At 37.3% G+C, this 17,012-nt stretch overlaps 1 protein-coding gene across 3 annotated transcripts; it reads left to right on the top strand.

The window, feature by feature from the left end:
• The first annotated feature begins 91 nt into the window (after nt 1-91).
• Nucleotides 92-16,064, top strand: LOC120213171. Of its 3 annotated transcripts, none has more exons than XR_005524774.1 (14): nt 92-214; nt 336-413; nt 735-866; nt 1,120-2,088; nt 2,286-2,370; nt 2,469-2,539; nt 3,488-4,418; nt 4,600-4,880; nt 6,052-6,158; nt 7,106-7,256; nt 14,511-14,663; nt 14,791-14,934; nt 15,014-15,753; nt 15,867-16,064. XR_005524774.1 is itself a non-coding variant. In XM_039211312.1 (13 exons), exons 1-12 carry the CDS (start codon nt 176-178, stop codon nt 14,920-14,922), a joined length of 3,231 nt encoding a protein of 1,076 aa, XP_039067243.1. In that variant the 5' UTR covers nt 92-175; the 3' UTR covers nt 14,923-14,934; nt 15,014-16,064. The 3 variants fall into 3 exon arrangements, 1 of the variants encoding a protein (XP_039067243.1); XR_005524773.1 differs by having other exon boundaries at nt 3,488-4,520; XM_039211312.1 differs by having other exon boundaries at nt 3,488-4,520; nt 15,014-16,064.
• The last annotated feature ends 948 nt before the right edge of the window (nt 16,065-17,012 follow it).

Genomic DNA, 17,012 nt, shown 5'->3' with positions numbered 1-17,012 from the left:
AAGTCAATATGTGGAAAACAATATACTTTAATGACCTATTCATACCTTAAGCCAAATAAAATATATAAAATCCATAAATATTTAATCTGATTTCGTTTCGGCGCGCAAAAGGCTCGTAAAATAAACTTATGATAAGAAATTCCCCTCCATCTCTGTTTTTTCTTTGCAGGTCCAAATGGGAAGCTTAGGGTTTCGTCCTCCCCAATTCTCCGAGGTGAAAATTTATGTTCATGTTTTCCCTTGGCAAACGAAGATAACATTTCCCGTTTGTTATTTATACTTTTCAAATTCGGAGTGCAAAAGATTGAAATCAAATAATTTTGTTGTAATGATAGGAATTGCCTTGGCTTCCGGCTTGTCTTCAACGAATCACAGACACCTCAGTGCAGAGCCCTTCTCACCAACAATTTAAGGTTTTTTTTGGCTAATTTGAGATATTTTTTACAATTTGATTTGTTATTGTTCTTTTAGCCTTTCTTTTATATACGCAATAAGATAATTTAATTTGTTTCACTGAAATTTGAAATTCTTGTGCATAATATATGAAATAATCATCATTATTACTATTCAAAATGAGGAGATTTCATCTAAACTTTAAGTTTTTTATTTTCTATCTTCAAGAAGATAATTTTATTTGGTTTGATTGAAAGTTGAAATTCTTGTTCATAAAATTTGGCGAAATAATAAGAATAGCAATAACAGTAACAATAACAATACTTTTTTTTTTAAATTAGGATTTTTCATGTATACAAGGAGAAGATGCAGAGTTGCTGCTGTCCAAGGAAGAAATTCGATGTAATAGTTTTCATTTAATCTTATCTGGAGAAGAGAACTCACCAATTAGTTCTTTCCCTTCTTCCAAGGATGTAAGTTGTTATTGTTGTGTTTGTTTCCCCAAAATGTTTTATAGTATTAGTAAAAAAAATCAGGGTTTGGATTTCAAGAGGGACTTTATTGAAAAAACTTATTTCTGTTGGTTTGGCTTACGGAAGGGATTTTTATTCAATAAGATTTTACATGCGAAACATTTTTGCACTCGATAATAAAGTATGTTAGTTACAAACTTAAGTTCTTTGAATGGATTTTTTTGGCCTAATCTGTATATGTATTGAGCTGTAGGTGCTTCATTTCCGTCTAAATCTGTCATCAGATGGCGACTCACAGTACTACCTAAGTCAACTATTAGGTACGTCTTGTGCTCAGCATGGATCTAAAAATGTTTTGCAATTACCACAAATTGATATATCAGCTGGAGAAAAGATTGACCTGGTACAAAATGAAGATACTGCTCGTGGGGTAAATGCATTTCCTATGATTTCCATCTCAAGGGATGTGGGGATTGTTGAAGAAAAGAATGACATGATACAAACCAAAGATAGTGCTTATGGGGTAAATGTCTTGCCTATGATTTCCATCTCAAGAAATGTTGGAGAAAAGACTGACCTGATACAGCAGACCAAAGTTAGTGCTTATGGGGTAAATGCCTTGCCTATGATTTCCATCTCAAGAGATGTGGAGGATGTTGGTGGACAATCATCAAATCACACCAATGGTTGTAGTGAGCATTCTGTAGAAAAAGTAACTGTCAGAAACCGCAAAAGCACCGATATTAAAGATGTAGTCGAACTCTCAATTGCCGCATCTGAAGCTTTAGTAATACATGAATTAGTGAGGAGTGAATCAGCTTCAGAAGCTTTTTCCACAGCAGCGGTACTTGAAGCCGCCCTGCAGGTTAAGCAAGCACGCTTGGAGAGCTCAGAAGGTGCATTTGATTGCCCAACTGAGACAAGTGATGAGATGGACTTTCTTTCAGACTTGGATGATTTAACCATGGCTGATGCATTCGAAAATGTTGGATTATCTTTTAGTTGCTTTAGTAATCAGCATGCTTGTGGTTCAGATGTATCTTTAGTCAAAGACACTCCTATATCTGAAGATTGTTTTGGGAGTGGGAACAGAACTGAAAATGCTGAAAAATTTTCTCCTCAGAATAAACCTTCTGATGATCCAACTTCTAGCTTAAAGAGCTCTGATCCTATTATGCTTGAGATGGTCCAGGATAGTTCACATGTTTCAGCAACAGCAGAGGTAAAAGACTTGAAATCCTATCTTCTATTGACTTCTCCATGCTAAACTCAATAAAGAAGAAAAGGAGATATGTAAAACTATTTTCTTTCCCCAAACTATTGGTTAAATTTAGTTAAGATGGGACTTTAGAATTTGTAAGAACTGTTGTGAATTTCTATCATTTTTCTTCTGGATGACTAATTCTAGTACCTTTTCAGAGAGTTGGCTTCTCAACGGAGGATGCTTCTCTTCCATCTCAGGCTGATTTAAATTGTCTTGATTTATGTAATCTGAAGAATGTTGGTGAGAATATCTATTTTCCCTAGTTTAGCCTCTTTTCTTCTAAACATATAATCATTATGTTTAAAGGTCCTATATTTCCCTCCATTTATCTGCTGCAGGGGGAAGTATAGCAAGTCCATTTGTCACTAATGAATTCAGAAGTCGTTGGTTTGGTGGCTGGACAGGGGAGGTATATGCTTCATTTTGTTCTATTGATCTTTGAATCACTCAGGCCCTTTTGTTATTTAGTTTGATTTGTAGTATGTATTTGTTGTCTTATAAATGAGTCGTTGGTTTGGTGGCTGGACAGGGGAGGTATTAGGTATATGCTTCATTTTGTTCTATTGATCTTTGAATCACTCAGGTCCTTTTGTTATTTAGTTTGATTTGTAGTATGTATTTGTTGTCTTATAAATGCCAAAGTTTACAGTTTCAATGAACAGGAGGAAAACAACTGTAACTGTCGCCACTGTAATTTTCTTAGTAATTTATGAAAATGGATATTCATGCTTTGGGGTAGTATTTTCCGGTATATTCTGAATTCTAGGCTGTCTAGAGAGCAAGAATTGTTTTTATTTCTTTTGTGTGTGTGTTGGGGGGGGGGCTACGAGGATGAAAGTGATACTGAATTAGAATTTAAGAACAAGAAGCTTTAATTGAATTTAAGACATTGTGTTAGGAGGAGGGGCAAATAGATAATATCATAAAATTACCATGTCTAGCTTTAATCAAACTTTGACTCAGTCTAGTTATGGTTATACTAGATATTCAATTTCCGTTAATTTGCCTACCATTATATCGCTAATGCTTGCTCTGCTCATCTTTTACTTGCTTTATAAGCATCTCATATGCTGTTTTCTGCACTTTCCACAGCTAATACTTTTGGAAGTTTTGCTTGGTTTAGTTTTTTTTTTGGGTTTATCACTGTATTTGCTGTTTAAATTGGTAGCATGTTTGTTATACTTTCTCGTTTATTTATGAATCTGTTGTCTAAAATTATTTTCCTTTGGTTAGGTTGTTTCTTAATATTTATGGAAAATACATGTATATTCATTAGTCATTCGATGTCTCTCTTTTAATATTTAAAATCTCCTAATTTTGGTGTCCTTTTTTTTCTCTTTGTTTCTATCTTAAGCAGGAAGCTGATACTGAACAGCAAAAACCAAAAATCAAATATATCACAAAGTGTTTTGCTGCTGAGACTAGTTTCTTCTCTGAATCTGCAGATGTTGCACCTGATGAAAACTCATTGGTCAGGAAGTCTGAAAACGAGAGACCTAACATAGCTTCAGACCAAAGTGTACACTTTGAGGGTTTACCTCACCAAGTTGATGAGGGCATTATGGTTTCTCAAGATGTGAGATGCTCTTATCTGTCCTTGGTGGATCCTCTTTGTTCCATCGTTCCTTGCAGCATTTCTTCAGAAAATGCTTGCACTACTTTAGGTCAGAATAAAAATTCTGGAGAAGGTAGTGCGGGAAATTGCCCAGACTCAGTAGGACTTCGGAATGAGAATATGCATGTTGAATCTATCTTTGAGACCAGGCAAGCTCTTTCTGAATCTGATGGTGCATATTCTGCAGCAAAAGTTCTGAGGCAGGTGACCTCACTTAAAACATATAGTAAGGTTTCACATGAAAATGATTCTATTTTGGGAAGTCAAAGGCTTTGTGTTAATCAATTAACCTCTTTACACTCGAGAGACAGAAACAGTGGAATTAGATTTTGTGATAAAAGAAATTCTGAGATGTCCTTGGCTCTATGCTCCATACCTGAGTGTACAAGTGGTCAAGATGCTGAAGAAACTGTTGCAGTGAATAATCCAGATGGGGAAGGAATGGATGATAAGAACTATGAATATGCTAAGGATAACGCTGAGTTGCGGGACCAGCCATCCATGGGAAAGAGCTTGCTTCTTGTTCTACCACAAAGGATGAGCCAGCAACTACAGGCAGCCAAGCTTTTGGATTGTGATTCAAAGGCAGATGCTGAACAGGCTAATGCAGAAGTCTCAGTCTTTCATAACTCAGACAGAAATCGTCAAGGGATGCAAGCTGAGTGCCACAATGGTATGAAAGTTCCATCAAGAAAAAGGGTTCATTTCTCAGAAATTGAAGTCGAATTTCAGCAAAACAAAGAGCTCACCAAGAGACAATCTTTGTACCACAAACGTAATACTATATTTATAATAAGCATAGCATTTCTCTGCTCTTTTGTGAATTTCTTGTTTTTGTTTTATTTTATTTGTAGCCTCTGCATCAAGACCTAGCAAAAGGTTTAAATCAGATGCTCAAATTCGAGATGGTCAAAAGAGCTCAACAATACACTTGAGGAATCAGAAGAGTTTGTTATTTCGGGATATAAAATTTCTGCTTACAGGATTTTCTAGAGGGAAGGAAAAAGAAATTGAAGGATTGATATGGAAATATGGCGGTACTGTTCTGGTTGATATTCCATCTCCTTCAAACAGGGGAAAAAGATGTTCAAGGCAGAAGTTCCAACAGCTTCCTATCATTCTATGCCAAAAGAAGGTTGGTTGTTAAAAATTTATTTCCGTTCCTGATCTCTTAAGATATTACTGTCTGTTTACCAACTGGCATCGAGTTGGTATGATTTCTGAGAACCGATAAGGGATCTACTATGATTTGGATTGTTTGTGACACATTTATATCTCGTAGTTTTGTATTATATCTAGTAGAGTAAAAATAGAGCTGCCAATTCTGATACAAAACCGAAAAACCTGCCCAACCCACTTGAACTAGAACTCGATGATCCCAGAAAGTCAGCAATTTGAAATTTTGAACCTACCTAAGTCCAACCTGAACCAACTTGGGCCAAATTTGAATAACCCAAACCCAAGATAATCAAACTTGAATGATCTACAACATTAAATTTCTAAAAGGATTTGATTTGGCCAAGTAATTTGTTTAAATTTAATCTGATTTGATTTCTAAATTAATTGATTGAATCCAAATCAAAATAACACAAGTGTCAAACCCAAATTGGATACTAAAGCATGTAGGAATTAGGAGTAGCCAAGTATAAACTAAAGCATGTAGGGATTAGGTGTAGCCAAGTATAAACTTATAGATGCAAATAACATGTAAACTGGTCCGATTTTGATTCATTTACAGCACAGTAGTAATTGTAACAGAAAGTTCAGATATTGCAATTTGGGATGATGCAGTAGCTGCGAAATTCCACTATATAAGAACTGTGATGGAAACTTTTTGAGTCATCCAAGAGCCATAACAATGTTCAGTTCTTGTCCCATGCTATATCAGTGCTGTAAGGATTCCAAAAGATAACCCGGCATTTTACCATATTTCCACCTTTTAAATAGCATTGGGTAGTTTAACAACCTAGTTTCTTTCATAATTCCCTTCACCAATGCTAAGACCTATGGTGCCAATCTCCAAAAGATCAAATATTTATTTAAAATGGTTTGAAGAATCTTGCTAATATAGTGGTTTTTGAAGACGATAAATATCTATTATATGACACTTTCGTTACTTTTTTATGTTGTTAATATATATATTGATCTGTTTCTGATAGCCACTGAGTGAGGTAGTCTTATGAACTTATAAGGTATAATTTGATGTCAAGTCGATTAGAACCATTAGTCTATTGTAAGCTTGATCAGCATGATCTTGTTATGAGTTGGCATTTTAAATGACAGAAATCCTTTTGTTTTGGTCGCAGCTACAAACTACCAAATTCTTGTATGCATGTGCTGTGAAGTCATTAATTCTAAAAGATAAATGGCTTACTGATTCAATTACAGCCGGTTCTGCATTATCACCTGCAAAGTAAGTTCTTTATTGTCGTAGTTTTACTTGCTACTTGTTAATCTTAGGCTTGGTTTTTGTTAAATAAATGAATTTTGTTACTGCAATTGCCTTTTTGAGATTTTAGCTTCATCTGGAACTTTATAATTCAGGTTTAATTATGCTTTTAATCTCTACTATACTGGAATTTGGGATATAATCCTTTAACTTTTGACATAATTTGGTCCCTCTACTTTTATAAAGTTATGATCAGGTCCAAATTGATAACACCGTTAGTTGCTATCATTAAATTGATGATGTGGATTCCTTCTTTTCTTTCTAAAATAGCTTTAAGCATTGGACTGACATGTAAATTTATCATAGGTTGAACATAATTGTCGGGATTTTCAGCAACAAGTAATAGTTTTATTAATTTGGACCAAGTAATAACATTATATAAGTAGAGGGATCAAATTATGCAAAACTAAATTAGAGGGATTAAATCTTAAATTTCAGCATAGTATAGGGACTATAACCATAATTTGACCTAAATTAACTATTTCCCTAAATTTGCTTTTGTCTACTTTCTTTGTTCCTTGGCCGTTTACTAGGAAAAAATTGGGGATAACTAGATAATAATTTCTTTATACTTTCCCTTCTAGTGAATGCTTCGTTAATTTATTGAATTAAACTTCGGCTGTTTTTTGGAGAAAACGCTTTAAGAAAAAGGATATTTGTCTTGGTGTTCATGATAAGATTGCTATCGTGGATACACAAATATAATTTGCAGTAATCCATGATAAGAAGCTGGATTCCACAATTGTTTCAAAGCAAAACTTCAAATGTGCCAAATTGTAGTCTCTAATCAATAATCATGCCTTTTTTCTAGAAATGTCTGTCATCTATTAATTTGTCAGGCTTTTATTGTCATGTTCATTCCTCTATACTGTTTCTGATTGAAACTTCAATTTTTATTTATTTTCCTGCAGATACATGGTTCTGCCCAATCAACCAGAAACTACGCTTACCAGAATTGGGAAACCTGTGCGTCACGATAACAGTGCCTATATTTTTAATGGAGTAGGAGTTATGCTTCATGGGAAGCCTCATTTCTGCACCAAATTTGCAAAAGTAATCCAGGTAAATGCTATTTTCAGTTTCAGGTTTTAACGGAATAGTTAGTGCTAACACCTTCTTGCTTCTATTTTTTTTTTGATAGGAATAGGAAGCCTCGTTAAAACCTCCCTCATAGTTGACCCTTTCCTAATAGAAAGGATCAAGTAGTGGAGGGAGGAAAAGAGTGCCTCATTTTATTACCAAACCAGAATACATAAGACTTAACAATACAGCAGATGATTTTACATTAGACTTAACAACTTCTGCTACTTCAAGAACCTACAGCCATAGAAAAATGAACTATAACTAAAACATACAATCAACCGATCCCCTGCTTTGCTAAACTATCTGCCTCCCCATTACAAGACCTTGGAATTAACCTAATTAAAACCACCTTTTCAGAAAGGAACACCAGAATTTCTCTAACAAGAGGCAACATGAAAACTGGTGCCAAAGACGGGGTGTGAATCCACTCCACTGCTGACTTACAATCACTCTCAACAACCAATCTACTGGCAGCAGACCATCTTGAAGCTAGAAAAATTTCGATACCTCTTTTAATAGCCTTTAACTCTGCAACTGGTGGGGGACCTTGACCAATATTCTCTGAAAAAGTCAAAAGAGTGCAGCAATTTCAGTCCCTTAAAATGCCTCCAATACCTCCAATCGAGTCATTTAACCTAACAGCTCCATCAACATTCATCTTTAAGAAATCAACAGGTGGAGGAAGCCAGCCAATAACAGAATGATCTTTAGGTTTAGGAACAGAAATACCATCAGCAAGTGATGGATCCCCAATTAGCAGATCTTCCTGAATAGGGAATTTAGGATACTTGGCTAGGAACCATTTAGATAACCTAAATCTCACAAGGAAAAAGAGAGACAGCCTATCAAGGTTTAAACCTTCAAACACAATCGCATTCCTTGCTTTCCAAATAGACCAAAAAACGACTCCCGGGATAAACTTCCAAATCAATGAATTCAACCTCAAACTCCCCCACGAATTAAGTAAGGAAGGAGGGTCCTGTGGTAGCACAATGGACAAGTCCCAGAACCTTGCCAGTTTATTCCATAGTTCCCAAACTACAGAACACGAAATGAATAAGTGTTGCACAGATTCCTCATGTTCCTTGCAAAAAGGACAGAGTATATCTTCTTCTAATGACATTCCTCTTTTAACTAACTCCATTTTAACTGCAACCTTCTGATGAGCTAACTGCCATAGGAAAGCTTCTACACGAGGCGGAGACAAACCCAACCACACCCCTTTTGACCACAAATCAATACCCCCAACTTCCTTACCAAGAGCTTTCCTGCACGATTTCACTGAGAATAACCCATCACCACTTGCTGACCAAGAGAGAAAATCTTCAACCGAATCAGTAAGTTTTTATTTCCTTTAATTTCATCATCAGATCCAACCATTGTTCCAATTCCAATCAGACAAATTCCTCCTAGTAATAATGTTCCACTGCCAACCATTCAACTCAAAGCTTCCAAAATCAGCAACCCTACCCCATTTGTTAGTTGAGAGTGCAAAAATTCTAGGGAAAAGAATTTTTAAAGGAACCCCATCCACCCATGGATCAATCCAAAAAAATATGGACTTACCATTGCCTACTTGCAACTTCGAAAATGATCTAAGACACTCACCCGCCGGATCATTCTTCAAAAAATTATTAGCAATACTTCTCAAATTCCAAGAAGATTTTGGAGAAATGACCTTACTAATAGACATAGTATTACTACTAATATTATGCTTACTACATAACACTTTTTTCCATATGGAATCCTTTTCGTTTGCGAACTTCCACACCCATTTCCCCAATAATGCCCGATTAGAAAGATTCAAGTCAAGAACCCCAAGGCCACCACTGTTCATTGGTTTGCAAACTGTATCCCAACTAACCCAGTGGATCTTCCTTTTTTCCGCACTGTCACCTCATAAAAATCTGGCCATTAAGGAGTTTAATTTATTCCCAACTTTGCAAGGCATTTTAAAGAAAGATAGGAAAAATATTGGTAGGGAAGTCAACACTGACTTTAATAGAACTGTCCTGCCAGCCAAGGACAGAGAAGAAGCTTTCCACCCAGCTAGTTTTGAATTGAAATTTTTAAGGACAGGATCCCATAAAGCTTCAGAATTCTTCTTAGCACCGATTGGAAGACCCAAATAATCTGCGGGAAAACGATCAACAGAACAGCCCACTTCCAATGCCCAGTCTGATAAAATATCCTCATCAACGTTTACACCATACAGTTTACTCTTCTTTAAGTTTAGATGCAACCCCGCCATTATACTGAAAATCCTCAACACCCTTTTGACATTTTTAATCTGAGTAAGTGAAGCTTGGCAAAAAATGATGAGATCGTCGGCAAATTGAAGATGAGATAACCGAAGTGAATCCTCAGAATTCCCAATCACAAAACCTTGGAAAAGTCCTTTGTCAACTGCTTTGTCTAGCATCAAATGCAGCAACTCACCTACAATATTAAATAGGAGCGGAGAGAGACTACAACCTTGTCTTAGTCCTTTAGCCATAGTAAACTCTTCCGAAGGGGAACCGTTCACCAGAACCGAAACCGAAGCAGAAGAGAGACACTGTGAGATCCACGAACACCATCTAATACCAAAGCCCATCTCCTTCATTGCTCTGTTCAAAATCGGCCATTCAACAGAATCATATGCTCTGCGAAAGTCAACTTTGAAAACAACCCCTTGTAGACCTTGTTTTCTCCAATAATCGATCCCTTCATTTGCAACAAATGCACAATCCAACAGTTGTCTCCCTGGAATAAACGCAAACTGGAAAGGGCTAATAATGTCACCAACACAGCTGCTAAGTCTCTTGGATAGAACTTTTGATAGGATCTTATACAAACTTCCTACAAGGCTAATTGGTCGATAGTCTTCAACACTTTCCGGATTTAAAATTTTCGGAATTAGGTAATAAAGGCGTGATTTACTCCATGCTCCCACATCCTTCCGAAATAAAATCGTTAAAAAATTCCAGTACTTGCTCCTTTAAATCTGGCCAGCATTTCTTGAAGAAACCCATTGTAAAGCCATCCGGACCAGGAGATTTAGAACTGTCCGAGGATGCTATAGCTTGCCAAACTTCCTGTTCTGAAAACTTCTCTATTTTTGTAGATTGTTCCCTTGACAGTTTAGAAAAATCCAGAAATAAGTTCTCCACTTCCATTGTAGAAATGGAATTAAAAGCTGTCTTGAAAAAATCAGAAATGTGGGTCTTGATCAGAGACGGGTCTGAAACTACAATCCCATTAATCTTCAGACTAGTAATTGCATTTCTCCTGTTTCTGTTTAGTGCACACAAGTGGAAAAATCTAGTATTTCTGTCCCCTCCTTTGATCCATCTCGTTCTTGCTCTTTGAAACCAAACACTTTCTTCAATCCTGTACAACCTCCAGAGATTCGATCTATACTGCTTCACCTGTTCCCACTCTTGCGGAGAAAGATTACTACCTTGTGCCTTCAATTCTAACTCATTAATTCGCCCTTCTAAAGTTTCGATAGAGTCTGAAATCACATTAAATTTCCTGCTTGACCAGTTTCTGATTGACTTTTTAGTTCCCTGTAAAATACTGAAGATACCCCTTCTATTATTCCTTTCCATCAAATCAACCATTGAAGATTTAACCAATTCCTCGAAGCCTTCTTCCTCTAATAAATAATTGTAAAATCTGAATGGTTTAGGACCCCAGTCTACATACGAATCCTCCAATGACACCGGATTATGATCTGATATGGACCTAGGCAGTAGCCTTTGAACTACGTTCGGAAAGCAGGTCAAAAAATTACCAGAAATTAAGAACCTGTCAAGCCCAACCCAGGTTGATTCTTCCCTGTTGTTACACCAAGTAAAAGTTCCTCCCACCAACTGAAGATCAATTAAATTAGTTTGCTGCAGAAAATTCCTAAATATATCAACAGAATGCCAATTTTGAGACCTTCCTATCTTCTCAGCCGGATCAAGATACGTATTAAAGTCCCCCCCAATACAAACTAGATTCGATTGGGCTGAAACAAACTCCAGTAATTCCCTGTAGAATTCATCCTTTTCAGATTCAGTGGAGGGACCATAAATATTCATAATCACACACTCCTCAACAACATTCTTAAACTTCCCAAATATTGCAAAGATCCTGCTACTTAAGTAACTACTGGACACTTTAAATTCATTATCATTCCACATTACCAGCAAACCCCATGCAGACCCAACTGCTGGTGAAAAGATACATCCCTCGAGAAGACAACCCCCTATCCTTCTCCTTAGTGCCATAGAACAGTTTTCTAGCTTTGTTTCTTGAATAAGTATAATGCTCGGCTTATTCTTCCTGACTAATTTAGCTACAGCTCTTGTTTTTTCCTTCTTCCCCATCCCCCTTATGTTCCACGAAATAATATTAATGTTCCTCATAAATATAACAAATATCCCGAGAAATTCAAATAAAAAAAGCACAATAGCACAACCCCTTATTTCAACAATTCCTACTAACCCCAATCCTTCCTCAAGATCAATAATTTTATCTAAAAACACCTTCTTGCCTTCTTTAAATGAGATCCCCAGCAACTTACTAACCTCCCACGTAGCCACTGCTTCTTCCAAAAACATCGAAAAGGAGGGAGAAGAAACTGTGTGTAAACTAGCCACCTCCAAAGCTTCCCTAGTCAAAATCCTTCTCTGTCGCCTACTCTCTTTCCCTATAACTGCTCGAGACTGCCAATCTGATCGAGGCACTACTCTACTCCCTGGATGCTGGTCCAAGTCTCCTACTACACTTTTAGAGGGACCTCCTTCCTCATCGTCGCTAATTATTCCATCTTCCTCTAAAATTGGGAACGGTTGGGTGGTCAATAAAGAATTGGAAGCTTTTCTATTATGGTGCAGTACCTCAGCTGGTCGCAACAGCTCTTCTTCTATCTTTGGATCATACCAGAATTTTCTATCTTTTGATCTTCTATATACTCTATTACAAGTTCCTCTATTCCATCTTCTCACCGGAACACTCGTCAAAGCCAAACTTCTGGACAAATGAACCAACGGACTCCAGCTCCTCTGACCATTAGAAAACGTCCCCTTACGTAATTCCATTGGTTGAGTTCCAACAGTTTTGATTGAAACATCATCCTTTTCCTCCTCCACTCCTTTTGCGTTCGTAACCTCGTTGTCCAAGACCACTACGTCCTTTATCGATTCTTCATTGGACTTGATCCATTCCCTGTTTAATTGGGGAATAAATCTGCCTTTGGACCCTTCGGCAATCCATTTCAGATTATACGCAGGCCCTGAAGGACACATAATCTTCATGCTTGATTCAGAAATCAAACTGTTACAATCTTGGGCTTGAGAGTCTAGGCCCAATTCTTCCCTTAGACCAAGTCCAGCATGCTCCCCAGCAGGATATTTTCCTTTTTCCCGCAAATCTGACAACCCACCGTCTAAAATATTCAAATTTGACTTTTTTGGTAAAAGCTGCTCCCCATCCCCCTTTTGCAACCTACTCCTCTGCTCCTGATCATGCCAGTTGTCTTTCTTCAGCATAGAGTCTTCAGAAGACTTAAAATTTTCAACTTGTTCCAAAGTCAGACGGCGGCCGCACTCTTCCTCGGGAAAATGATTTTCACTGTACCCGTAATTTGAATTTTCACCATCAATCCCCCCGGAAAACTCCTCCGGTTTTAAAAATACCGATCCCAGTATGGCTTTGACCTTGTATGATCTGCCGTAAGACCCTATTGTGACCATTTCAGGACATCAACGGACTGGCGACCCTGATCAAACTCTTGCTGACGATAAATCTGACCTATTCTTTGAAGAATCCAAGATGCCAATGAACTTTCCCCCATTTCTGAACAAGTTTCTCCAAGAACTCTACATTCCAGCATAATAACGGTAATCCCATCAATTCCACGAGACAGAACGCCAATGGAACTCCCTCCTCGTTTAGCAATGGCTCTAGCCAATCAAACCAAAAACTGATCTCCTCCTGTTTTCTTGCCCATGTATTAGAGTAGTCTTCAATCGATTTAAAGGTTACAACACAGGCATTCCATGCGTAGCCCCATCTCGCTATTTTTACCTGAATTCCTTCACTTGCCAAAGCTTTTTGAACAAATTCTTGCTCGAAGGATTGCTTGATTACCCCTGTTAAAGACCTTTTCACCCAAGTCGAATCCTCCGAGGAGATATGCATCTCCCAGACATTCCTTATCCCATTAGCAGCCTTCCTTATCCTTTGACCATCCTCTTTATTGACATTTCTGCAATCCTCTCTATTGGTCGTTTCCACCACCTCTTTGTATGATCTACTGTCCCTCAGGTTTCTCAAAGATCCAGCGTGCTTCTCACCATTTGTTTTCTCCACCCTTATTGGGATTGGCCCATCCCTCGTAGACCTGCCTTCAGTAACTTCTCTATTCCTGTTGTTCTGATATTTTTCTAACCCGACTGAAACTTTTTTCCCATCGATCCAAGTTCCGTTAACACACTGAATAGCCCTCCTCCTCCCTTCCTCACTTGCAAACTGGACAAACGCGAAAGTGTAGTTCTTGTATTTCGGTTTTTGAGTAAAATTTGGAATGAAAATCTTGATTATTTACTGGAGAACTGAAATGTAAAACAATTCTTACAAACACCATTTTTTGTGTGTCAGAGTGCAAATTCATCTTCAAAGAATCGATTCGTATTTACAAGCATTATTGGTTTTAATGATTAAATGATGTTCAAGAATGATACTTTGCAGTTTACAATTATTTTTAGTTTTTACACCTGGAAGGCATTTAGGCGTTCTTGTTTGAGGGTTCAGTTAACACAGCAGTTTTGTTATTGGGAACTTAATAGATTCTTAAACATTTGGGTTAATATAACCAATTTATGTGTGCAAAAGGTTATTGTTTCATCCTGGTTTGAGCTGTTCTTAAACAGGCCACTTTTAAAGATTTCAATTATATTTGACCGTATTGGTGTGCCATACTCCCATCTATGTTCATGCATCATTATGCTACTGCTAGTATTTCATCTACATTCTATAATCCGAAGCCACTCAAAGTTCCGTGAGTTGCAAAAGCTGCTTTATACTTGACGTCAATACCATGTAGTAGTATTTCGGGTGCTGAAAATCTTGTTCCAACTGCAACATATTTTCCACCTTTTTCTTTTTTAGCTTCTGAGCATGTAAATTTTAATACCCTTTTCTTTCTTACACTTTCCTTAAAAGTCTAATACTATTATTATTTTCTTTTTGGTTGGCTAGCATGGAGGTGGACGCGTGTTTGGAACTCTCCTTTGGTTAATTCAAAATCTTGATGATGAGAAAATATCCTTGGCTGTTATCGTTTCTGAAGGCGAGAATAGGGCATCTCGCCACCTACGACAGTGTGCTTTAGAGAGAAAGATACCCATGATGGTCAGTGCTTTTCTGCCCCTTCCACCTTCATTGTAAATTTATAATTATGTGTATGAGTGTCTGTTATCAAGGGAGGCTGGTGTCGTAACCATGTTTTAATTTCCAGTTTTGTGTTTATTTATTGCAGCCAAGTAGCTGGATTGTAAGGAGCTTGTACTCAGGGAAGCTTCTTCCTTTCACCGAAAAGAAGCAAACAACTTTGCATGCTGTCATTGATCCTGATTTTCCGGTTTCTGATAATTGTAGTCAAGAAATTTGATCTATGCTTGGCGTAAGTACAATAATATTTTAGTAGTTCAAGTATCATTATTTTGAATCAGATGTGAATATTAGAGTTGTATGTCTTGCAGCATTTCTCCTTTCTGGCGTTGGGTTTGTGAAAGAAGCATATCAAGTCAAAGGACTCGAAGGACAAATTTTCGAGTTGAGTACGGTTCAATGGATGAGCAAGAATAGGGAATTAAACATATCTTTCTTTTAATCCATTGGATGGCTCTGTTTCTTTGTTTATGTCGGAATCTGCCCACTAGAGGTTGTAAAATTGAATGTAAATTATGGAAAGCTCGAGTGAACTACATCAACTCCAAGTTAGTTTTTACATCAGGGATAAACCTCTTCCTTGCCTCTTAAAATTTGAATTATTCAGGCGAGACCGTGAAAATGGTATTTGGTCTTTAAGTGAAAGATTTACCCTTTCTGAACTTATTGCCCAACCCGAGATCCGACTGCCAACAGAATTTCTCGGAAAGTAACTGTTTCATCACTATAGCTGGCCTCGGTTTGAAGTTGTGTTTCCTCTTATTTCTCTATGCTGCTCTGAGGCTTGATCTTAACCGAGTGCAAAGAAGATGACTGAGCCACCATCTTTTTGAAATAGTAAAATATTTAGGATTACCAGCACCATGTAAAGCTTCGGATTAAATGGCCTCAAGTATTCAAACCTAGTTGGAATTCATGGCGAAAACAGTCATTTCCTTCGATAAGAGAATGGAAGCCATTAAATTTCAAAGAAGCTGCTAGTGTAGTTCTTCAGTTCTTTCATGGTTTCTTTCTACTGTTTTCTATCACATTGCTCTTTGCTGGTTATCCTGTAAGTTGCTTCTCCCATTTGTATTGTGGGCTACATTATATATATAAGAGGAAATCCCACAATAACTCTAATAGCCATGATCAACTATGCTTGTTGTTGGCTCCGTTTTGCAGGTGCCGAAACCCATCACCAGTTTGGAGAAGCATGCTTGCAGCACGGGTTTCATCGGGGGAAAAGGATTGTACTGGCGGATCGGAAATTGTGAGAAGATATATATTTGGCATGACTGATGGCTATCTATTTCGTTTGTGGGATAGGGCTTTACAAAGATCAAGAGACATCAGTAAAACTGCTGGAAAAGACAAGGATGCATGGGCCAAAATTGATGAACAATTATGTAGTTTATTGTTGCATTATCTTGAGACTAAATTACTTGGTTTCACTCAAATGATATTCAACGCATATATAAAGCTATAAAAGATATAGTTCGTTTACAACAAAGTCAGTATGATATGGCTAGTTACTTGGGTCAAGCTGAAAAATCTGAGGTGATTAAAAGGTAGTATATGTTCAGAATTTTTTTTAATCGATTGATGATGTACACACATTGCTACTCTAACTTGTGTCTTCTTAGGGAAACAATATATTTTTTTACCATTGAGGTATCTAGATGATGTTTCTCAAATTATCATTAAGGGGATAGGAGATGTTCATCCTCATCCTTCTATTCCCTTAAAATCAGTTTTGTATGATGTCCATTTATCCTAGTTTCCATTAGTAAACTCTCCAAACAAATATATTGTAGTATTTTATTATTCTCATTATGCTTTTGTGCATGACCGGAGCACGTGGAAGATGATCGGCGAAGGACACGAGTCTAATCCTATCCTTCTTAGAATGCTAGTCGTGCTGATCATTCTCATTGCTGAGATTAATAATCAATTTGATGTTTCTGTTAAAATTCTTGCAAGTGACAATGCAGTAAAATACAGACTCAACCTTTTCATGAATTCATGACCTCAAGGGATTATCTATCGAACATATTGCACCTATAACCCTCAACGAAATGGAGTGGAAATCAGCATCTTATCGAAACAGCTGGTACCATGCTCATCATAATAAGGTATCCTCGACCACAACCGTAATTCAGTACTGTGCTCACGCTGCATTACACGTCTTTAATTTTCCTTTTGTCGGTAAAAAATAAATATATCAATGTCTCGTCTTCCCCTTCTCCTGTCATGCCTCAAACAGAAGAATCGCCTTCTCCTATCGTATTGAGTGGCCTCGATAGTTGAGGGAATGTGTTGTTCTCTTCA

Source organism: Hibiscus syriacus, unplaced genomic scaffold (genome assembly GCF_006381635.1).
Source record: "Hibiscus syriacus cultivar Baekdansim isolate YM2019G1 unplaced genomic scaffold, ASM638163v2 tig00110020_pilon, whole genome shotgun sequence".
Lineage (NCBI taxonomy): Eukaryota > Viridiplantae > Streptophyta > Magnoliopsida > Malvales > Malvaceae > Hibiscus > Hibiscus syriacus.
Note: the sequence above shows the minus strand (reverse complement) of the source record. Positions and strands in the feature narration are given on the sequence as shown.